This window comes from Drosophila nasuta, chromosome X (genome assembly GCF_023558535.2).
Source record: "Drosophila nasuta strain 15112-1781.00 chromosome X, ASM2355853v1, whole genome shotgun sequence".
Lineage (NCBI taxonomy): Eukaryota > Metazoa > Arthropoda > Insecta > Diptera > Drosophilidae > Drosophila > Drosophila nasuta.
This window is the reverse complement of record NC_083459.1, coordinates 17,049,928-17,058,488: the sequence shown is the minus strand read 5'-3', so window position 1 is coordinate 17,058,488 and position 8,561 is coordinate 17,049,928. Positions and strand designations below refer to the sequence as shown.

The following is an 8,561-nucleotide window of genomic DNA, read 5'->3' as shown; positions in this document are numbered from 1 at the left end:
CTATCGATAAATGCATTGCTCAAATTGGTAAACTATCGAATAGTTCTGTAGCCACATTGTGCTACACTAATTACACTTTACAGCACTGTGTCGTAAGTATCGTACACATTTGGCGGCTTATTTGAATTGTAAAATTTCTATGGTGCATAAATAAGAACACATTCATAATTTTCTTTTTGAAAACCAAAAACTTTAATAACATAACACTAACACACATTGAGCGTCTAATTTGTGCTAAACAATAACAAAATCCAGAAAGTTGAACTTTAATTTGAGAATAGATTTTGGTGTCATTTTGTGTTGTTGGTGACTTCCAATCAAGGAATGCATAAACAAAGCTTCGGTCGACGTACTTCACACGAAATCAATACAACGATAGACAATGTTTGTAAATATAATTTGAGAACAATGTTTGAGATGCAAATTGAAGTACGGGACGCGTTTGCTTTTGTTTATGCAGAAAAACGATCACCTAATCCTTCTGATTGTGGTGATTCGAATTCGTGTTGTGATTATTGTAATTCTGACGCTTTTGATTTGGCGCCGGCAATGGCGGAAAATTGGCTGTGTATAGATTTGCATCGGTGCAAGCTGGCGCCGTCACCTGACTCTGTTGTTGTTGCTGCTGCTGCTGCTGCTGCAGACCCGTCAACCCAGCTGACAACGACGACGATGACGATGTGGCCGCTGCTAATGATTGTGTGGACGTTGATGTTGGCGATATTGCTGTTGCCAGCTGCACCGAATACTACAAGAAAAAGAAGTAAGGAAATCTTGTAAGCAAAATAAACATGAATGCGTTGACGACAGCAAACTCTTACCATTGACATGGGTGTCGTTTGCCAGCCGCTGGTGTATTGGCCATTGCTGTGATACATATCGCTGGGTGTGGGTGACGGTGCTGGCGGTGCCAGGGTCGATGATCCCAATCCAGGCGGTGCTCCTGTTGCTCCTCCTGCTGCTGCAGGCGGCATTGTCATTGGAGTTGGTTGTGGATATGAAGTGCCCTGATAGCGTCTGCCCATCGGCATTTCAAAGAATTGCTCGCCATGTATGGCATACATTTGTGCAGCATCTAGATCCTCCTGCGACATGTTTAACATTGCCACATCCATGTTGGCCACGTTATTGTTATTGCTGTTTGCAAAGTTATTGCTGTTGCCGCCGTAATAGCTGCAATTGCTGGCGTGCAGCATGTTGCTGGCATAGCGACCATTGAAGCAACAATATCTGCAATATTTACGCGCCACATTGCCGCTGTGGCCGTTGTTGCCTTTGTAGAATCGTGATGGATAGAAATTGGGGCGTGGCCTGGCCTGACGAAATTGCTGATATAGTTGCCAAGGCTGCTGCGGTGACGACAATTGTGTCAGTTGTTGCTGTTGATGAGGCAAGGTTGGTTGTTGCTGTAAAGTTTGCTGCTGCAATGGCTGTTGCTGCTGTAACTGTAACTGTTGTTGCTGCTGATTGGAATTATTGGATGTGCTGTAATTATAGCGCACATGTTGCTGTTGTGCTTGTTGCTGTGCTGATTGTTGCTGTTGCTGCTGTTGAAGTGATTGCTGCTGTTGCTGAAGTTGCTGCTGTGGATGTTGCTGCTGTGATTGTTGCTGTTGTATTTGTTGCTGCTGTTGCTGTTGTTGCTGAAGTGGAAACTGTTGCTGTTGTTGGTAGAGCATACGATTGCCGCCAACGCGTGCATTGTAGTTGACAAAGTTGCGATTATGATTGTAGCGAGCCGCGTTACAATTGTTGCTGTTGCGTCCAAATGGTTGATTGCTGTTGCTGCTATCTGGTGCTGCTGCTGCTGTACTAGTAGAAGGAACGATTGCTGTTGCAATGGGCATATGTTGTTCATAATTGGGTAAAGTGTTGCTGCCATAGAGTTGCGAGGCTGCCATTACAGTTTGACTGCGTTGATCCCAACTCGGATCTGTCGACTGTTGTTGTTGCTGCAGTTGCAGTTGTTGCTGTTGCAGTTGCGGCTCGGCAACACTCCAGATGCTGCCATTCTGATTGTTGCCCCAATGGGCCCAATTGTCGTTGTGCTCCTCGAGTTGCTTGTAACGCTGCAAAATGCACTTGATGCTGTCCACAATGCTGTTGGGATTCGGATCGTATTCCGGCGACTGTTGCTCATGCAACCACGGCTGCCACATGCTGCCAGCGCTGGGACGGCAAGAGTCCTCATCCTCCTGCTGCTGATCCTGAGTGGACTGCGACTGTTCAGGTTGCTGCTGCAGCTGCTGTGGTGGAGGCTGCTCGGTCTTGCATTTGGTCTCATAGCCAATGGGTCGCAAGCTGCATGAGGGCAGCGCATCCAGCTCGGGAGTTGACGTTGTTGTCGTTGGGGTAGCAGTCGTATCGTCGTTGAGCTGATAGGGATGCGGCCAGAATTCATAGGACGGTATGTTGCCCACAGTGCTGGGCGTTCCAGTGGCCAGTGCACCAAATGCCGTGTTCTGCAGCATGGCGAGCGTTAGACGCGCCAATTCCGGATACGGCGTATTGATGGCAAATTGTATCAACAGCTCGTTGACGGAGGTCGGGACAACAGATGATTCAAGTGTTGCTATATTATTCGGCTTTATGGTTTGTATGCTCTGAATGTCTTGAATGTGACGTTTGTTTTCGATGTCCTGTATCTCCTGGCTGTCGTGTATGTTGTCGCTTTGCTCCCGTATATCCTCACTCGCCTCTTGACTGTCCGTCGTCACGCTGTCCTGGCTAAGTGGACTGCAGTCCGTCAGGCTGCCGTTGCAACTATCCTCCTGACTGTCTTGACTGTCTGTGTGACTGTCACGACTGTCGGGAATGCTGTAGGTGCTCGTCCCCGAACTGCTGGACATCGGTGGATCCGCCGTTGTCACTATTATTGCCTGCTGATCGCCAAATGAATGATCTGTTGCTTTTGATTTCTCCGGCGTCGATGCTGTCCCTGCTTCTCCCTTTGCTGTTGTACTGTCTGGTCCGGGACATTCGTCCAGACGATCCAAGTCCATAAAGCTGGCCAATGTTAGCGGCACATTGCGATGATAATAACACTTTAAGTCCCGATCGATTGGTATATGAAATGTGTTACAGCCTAAGAAAAAGCGTCGTTTATCTGTTGAATTGTAATTTAATTTCGGCAGCACTTTGGTTTCTACATGCGTGCGTAGGGGAAATAATAAATAAGTAATTATTAATTTTGTATAACATTTCGAAAAATTTAGTTAAACCTTAATCATGCGCTGTGCAATCTGTTGATCACAATTTAAATACGCATCCTTATAAACGAAATGTAATTTTTATAATTATTTTGAATTAGGCGCGAATTAAGGACAGATCCTTGAATTAGAAGAACGGACACCCACAATACGTTTATGACAGCACATGGCAGAAGCGCAAACCGACTGTAAAGAAAATGGCAGTAAAGCTATCAAGCCTTACAATGTTCTTGCCGAAGCGCAAAACACGAAGTGTTCGATAACACGAAGTGCGAGACGCAGCAAATTATGTGTAAGCGATGCTCACCCCCAGAATACTATCGTCTGTGCGAAGGAGTGAGGGAGAGAGTGGGTGATGCAAATAGTGTTATACGAACTGCTGATCACATCAGCTGCTACTGCTGCTTGTGGTGAATGAAACTGATGCTTTCGTCTCTTATTGAGTTTGCACTTTGCTTGTCCTGTTGTGTGTGTGTGTGTGTGTGTGTGTGTGTATACATACATACGTATGTTTTGTCATGCAAAAATAAAGCTCAAACTGTCACTTTGTTTGTGCACACACACATGTTATCTTGAGTATAGGTATACGTTTGGATTTTTTGTTTAAAACTCCATTGAGTATTTGTTTATGCGGCGGCAACCGATGCCGACGCTAGCAACTAACTCTGTGCAACAGTTCGCAGTTACTCACCGCATGTCTTTGTCGTTGTTCCTTTGTGTTGTTTTTGTTGTTGCTGGTGGTGTTGTTTTGAGCCGCCCTTGGCGATGATCTTGGTGTTACACACCAACTTGGAAACCTGCAGGAACACTTTCTAACGTTTCTCATTTGCGATCAATCGACACACACATTCACAAAACTCACCTTTATTTTTGTCTCAATGTCCAGTTTGATGTTGTTGTTGTTGTCGCAGACATCGATAACAGCCATATTACTAGAATTGTCATCATTAACAGCGATTTCGTACTCTGTTGTTGTCGTTAATGTTGTCGTTGTTCTTATTTTTGTTGTTTCTGTCGCCTTGTAATATGTCTGTCCGATTCTATTTAAAAGTTGCACTTTCTTTCTTTTACGCTGTCGCTTGGTCAAGTACTTCATAATTATGTCGTTTTAAATAATTACTTTTGTGTTGTTCTTCCTTTTCACATTTGTTACGAATTTTAAAAATTTTCTTGACCGCTGACAGCAGTTGAAAACAATGTGGCTAGACTGATTTTTCACGTTTTACTTTTTAACATCCAACGTCAGACAAACAAAATACTACTAGATGGTGTGGTACTTAATTTGCCACTGCCTACTGTCCACTTGTCCACTCTCTGTGTGGTATATTTTCACTTTTATCAAGAATTTTGTCATTTAATACATTTTATTATTATTAACAGCATGAGCAAGGCACGTGTGCATTCAATCTGCACGCACAAACTTAATTTCAAATAATAGCTGTTATTTTTTTCTTACAGCTGGTCTTTTTAAAAATAATAAAAGTCGCAGCGTTGCCAGACCTTTCAAAGCAGAACAACATTTTGGAGACATACTGTAAAATTTATTCTACAATTCACAATATTAAAATTTTTATAATTTCTTTCTTTCAAGAAAGTTTAGAAAAAACTTCAAGAATTTTTGAAATACTATACAAAAAACATTCATACCGGAGCGCACTCGATTAGTGTATATCGATTGGCAAATAAACAATCAGCTGGGCTGCGGCATATCGAAAGCCGCGAATCTCAGAATAGTTTTGAAGCGTCGTGCTGCGTTTGCTTCTTGTGTTTTAGCGGAACAAAATTTGCGCGGATTCCGCATAATGTCAGACGATCCAGATTATTTATTTGCGCTGCAGCTGCAGCAGCAGTTCGATGCCGCTGAAACATCACAAGTAAGTTAACGCAAAACATATTTGCAAAACACAAAATCGTTGACAATTTATATGTTGTGTTACAAGCCGAAGAATACAAAGAAGTCAACGGTGGACAGTGATTTTGAATTAGCCCTTAAGCTGCAAAATGAAATGGATGATGTTACGGCACTCAATAGTTCCAACGAACTTGATGCCGTCTACAGTCTGGACATGTCCAACAGCAAAAAGACAAATGAGCATGAGAAGAACAACAAGATGCTTTCCAAGCCGGTAAGCATAACAAACAAATACAACATAAAAAATTACATGCTTACATCACTAGGAGCATAATCAGGACGATGGCGGCGGTGCCTATCTGGATCAAACGGCGAATCTCGTGCACCCGGAGTGGGAACTCGTTGATCCAACGCCAGATGTGTTTGCCATGTTCACACGATTCGATGAGAAGTTCTTTCAGCGACGTCTCGGCGCTGTTGTCGTCGAGTGGAGCAAACGTATGTATTCCTGCGCTGGAATTTGCTACCAGCGTGGCAATCGCTATGTGAAAGAGATCATCATACGCCTCAGTGAACCGCTGCTGAAACTGCGTCCACGCAAGGATCTCGTTGAAACACTCCTCGTGAGTTTTGATGGTCTTTTGTATCTTACGATGTGCTCAAGCTAATACATGATTTTCTTATTACTGCAGCACGAGATGATACATGCCTATTGCTTTGTCCTCAATATACGCGAAGGCAATGGCGGTCATGGTCCCAATTTTAAACGCATCATGACCACCATCAATAAGGTGGCGGGCACCAATATCACCGTCTATCATTCCTTTCACGACGAGGTCAATGCGTATAAAACTCACATTTGGCGCTGCAATGGGATTTGTCAGTTCCATCATCCCTTCCAGGGTTGGGTGAAGCGCACTTCAAATCGTGCGCCAGGTCCCAATGATCAATGGTGGGCCAAACATCAATCGGAATGCGGTGGCGTCTTCGAGAAGGTGCAGGGACCAAAACCTACACCAGTGCCCAGTAAATCTAGCAGCAACAAAGTGCCAAAGACTCAAACTAAGACTGAAAGTGCCGTTGGCAACGATATACGTAACTATCTGAAGAAGCCAACAAGCGGCAGTGGCAGCAGTCAGCCAATATTAAAGTCTACGCCCGCCATTCTGGCAACAGCCGGTGTGGCTACAAGCGCGTTTCCGCCCACCTCATATCCGGGTTTGTCCAGCAATCCCATGGTTGCTTCTGCTTCTGCTACTGCTCCTTCTGCTGCTGCTGCTGTTGGCGGTAAGCGTAGCAATGTGCGCGGCTTCAAGGACTTGAACAGCAGCGGCGAGGAGAGTCCTCAGGTTGTCACACCACGTACTGAGATGCAGGGCAAAGGCTACAGCCTGGGCAGCGGCGAAAGCACCACAGGCACTGCCCCAACGGACGCTGCCAAGCGCAACATGTTGCGTGATCATTGGTCCAAGCGATTTCCGGCAGCAGGCGCCTCGACTCAGGTCGAGCCAAATCCCAGTAAGCGTGCTCGCATCAATGAGCCGGACTGGGAGGCTATGGACGACGAGGTCTGGGTACGCGACGAGATCAAGTCAACCATTACGATTTCCGACAGCGAAGATGATGACCGCGAAGAGCAACCAGCTAGCACATTTAAAGAGCCAGCTGGAGTTTCCGCCAGGAATGTGAAAGCGAATGCAAATGCAAACATCTCGGTGCTGATCAAACGCGAGATTATGGAGGATGAAACGAGCTTCGATGATGATGAGATCATGATGATTGACGATGAGTTCGATGACAACGACAACAGCTTCACAGCTGCCACCGAGTTAGCTGATCAGTCGGTCATCGATGACCTCTTTGGCGAGGACACACTGCTGCAGGAGTTTCAGCGTGAGAACGATGTAGTGCCAACGGGTTCACGCTATCATCATGATGAACGCAATGATATTACCACCTGTCCCATTTGTTTTGATAAAATGAAACGCTCGGAGTTTACCAATCATTTGGATGGCTGCAGCATTACCATCAAGGTGAAGCCGCCATCCTTCAAAGGCAAGTCTCAGCTGCCTGTTAGCGTGGGATCAAGCAACAACAACAGAAACAGGAAGCGTGTCTCAAACAAGTCGCGTGGCAAGCCAAGGGCCAGCTCCAACAAGCATCAGATACTTAAGAGCTCGGGCTATACGAGTGACGAGATTGCTGCACTTAATCTCAGCTCATCGGGTGAATCCAGCAGCGAGCTAACACCACGACAGCGTCGCCAGTTAAATGCGCCCACTACTGTCGTCAATCTCAACTCGTCGGGTGAATCAGAAGCAGAGCTAACACCGCGTCAGATACGTCAGCGTAGATTGAACTCGACGAACACACAGTGTCCGAAGTGTGGCCGTGAATTGGCCAATTATCTGATGGAAGCGCATGGCAAGTTCTGCAAGGGATAGAAGAGAGCACGAGGAGTGAACCAAGACAGTCCAACACATACATTGAAAGCATTTCCAAGTTTTTTTTTTTTTTGTGTTTATTAAACATTTATGTTTAGTCTTCTAGTTTTATATAAATATCTTAAATTGTTATGTTGCTCAGGATGTAATTAAGACAAGGGCATGCCTGGGCATTGCTCCGCCTCCTCGCTTAGAAGAGGCGACCAAAATATTTTACATTGTTTTTATGACCATAGCGCTCTACCAACCCCGGCCATTGGACGATAAACATGTCCGCCAGTGGCAGCAGAAGGCGCCCGCTTAGCGATAATGTGTTCACCCGACAAAAGCTTTCCAGGAACACAATTTTGCTGTTAGCGGGTAAACGACCGAGCAGACGCCACATGTAAGCGGCGTAGCAGAATGGGACGCAGGTTCCGGGGCCGTTGCAGAGCACCAATTTTGGTTGGTCGCGCCAAATGAGCCAGCAGCTCCAGAGCAGAGCCCACAGGGTGCTGAATATGGTGCTCAGCCAACTCTGGCCGACGCTTCGGCTGCGCGGCACACGGATGAAGTCGCTGTTCCGGATGGAGGGCAAATCGCTGGACAGTTTGCTCTGTGAGGTGACATCGCTGTCGGCCACAATGTAGCGCATTGGCTGGTAATTGGTGCAGTTGCTCGGCTCCAGCAGGGCCAAAGCGATCTGACGCATTTCGGCTGTGTGGCCACCAGAGCCAAGTATCACATAAGTCGGATAATCTTTGGTGTTGCGGCTCATGTTTTGTTTGCAAGACACACTGTTTATCTTTCGCGCAGTCGGGCAGCACTTAAAATCTTTGGTGTTGCGGCTCATGTTTTGTTTGCAAGTCACTGTTTATCTTTTGCGCAGATGGGCAGCACTCAAAATCGCAGTCGGCTGGTCAACTCTGGCAGCCCTTGCATTTTGCCGGCTGTCCTTTTAAAGTTCACATTTGGTCATTTTGATTGGCCAGTAACTTTTTGTTGCTAATATTACAATTTTAAAAATAAACCAATAGTTTGACAATTTTAAAACAACAGTTTGATTAGCTTTTGCAA

General features: G+C 45.7%; 3 protein-coding genes across 6 annotated transcripts; 1 reads left to right on the top strand and 2 right to left on the bottom strand.

Annotated features, from left to right (window-relative positions):
* Positions 1 to 168: 168 nt before the first annotated feature.
* LOC132795115 (formin-J-like) lies at positions 169 to 4,439 on the bottom strand. Of its 3 annotated transcripts, none has more exons than XM_060805603.1 (4): positions 4,072 to 4,439; positions 3,901 to 4,021; positions 822 to 3,085; positions 169 to 748 (listed from the first exon to the last, which is right to left on the bottom strand). In XM_060805603.1, the coding sequence occupies exons 1-4, from the start codon at positions 4,303 to 4,305 to the stop codon at positions 473 to 475; spliced, it is 2,895 nt and encodes a 964-aa protein (XP_060661586.1). In that variant the 5' UTR covers positions 4,306 to 4,439; the 3' UTR covers positions 169 to 472. The 3 variants fall into 3 exon arrangements, with proteins under 3 accessions (XP_060661586.1, XP_060661584.1, XP_060661585.1); XM_060805601.1 differs by having other exon boundaries at positions 822 to 3,145; positions 4,072 to 4,438; XM_060805602.1 differs by having other exon boundaries at positions 822 to 3,145; positions 3,901 to 4,006; positions 4,072 to 4,437.
* A 299-nt stretch (positions 4,440 to 4,738) lies between these two features.
* Positions 4,739 to 7,585, top strand: LOC132795116 (DNA-dependent metalloprotease SPRTN). Of its 2 annotated transcripts, none has more exons than XM_060805605.1 (4): positions 4,739 to 5,083; positions 5,150 to 5,335; positions 5,400 to 5,684; positions 5,754 to 7,585. In XM_060805605.1, the coding sequence occupies exons 1-4, from the start codon at positions 5,012 to 5,014 to the stop codon at positions 7,503 to 7,505; spliced, it is 2,295 nt and encodes a 764-aa protein (XP_060661588.1). In that variant the 5' UTR covers positions 4,739 to 5,011; the 3' UTR covers positions 7,506 to 7,585. The 2 variants fall into 2 exon arrangements, with proteins under 2 accessions (XP_060661588.1, XP_060661587.1); XM_060805604.1 differs by having other exon boundaries at positions 4,740 to 5,083; positions 5,388 to 5,684.
* A 110-nt stretch (positions 7,586 to 7,695) lies between these two features.
* LOC132795117 (uncharacterized) lies at positions 7,696 to 8,448 on the bottom strand. Its single transcript, XM_060805606.1, has one exon. It carries the CDS (start codon positions 8,335 to 8,337, stop codon positions 7,696 to 7,698), a length of 642 nt encoding a protein of 213 aa, XP_060661589.1. The 5' UTR covers positions 8,338 to 8,448.
* Between the last annotated feature and the right edge of the window lie 113 nt (positions 8,449 to 8,561).

Coding starts and splice junctions, on each gene's coding strand:
- LOC132795117 (XM_060805606.1), bottom strand. CDS start 8,337: ATGAGCCGCAACACCAAAGATTTTAAGTGCTGCCCGACTGCGCGAAAG.
- LOC132795115 (XM_060805601.1), bottom strand. CDS start 4,305: ATGAAGTACTTGACCAAGCGACAGCGTAAAAGAAAGAAAGTGCAACTT. Junction 4,022..4,071: donor ACATTGAGACAAAAATAAAG/GTGAGTTTTGTG, acceptor GAGAAACGTTAG/AAAGTGTTCCTGCAGGTTTC. Junction 749..821: donor AAACGACACCCATGTCAATG/GTAAGAGTTTGC, acceptor TTTTTCTTGTAG/TATTCGGTGCAGCTGGCAAC.
- LOC132795116 (XM_060805604.1), top strand. CDS start 5,012: ATGTCAGACGATCCAGATTATTTATTTGCGCTGCAGCTGCAGCAGCAG. Junction 5,084..5,149: donor ATGCCGCTGAAACATCACAA/GTAAGTTAACGC, acceptor TTGTGTTACAAG/CCGAAGAATACAAAGAAGTC. Junction 5,685..5,753: donor ATCTCGTTGAAACACTCCTC/GTGAGTTTTGAT, acceptor TTATTACTGCAG/CACGAGATGATACATGCCTA.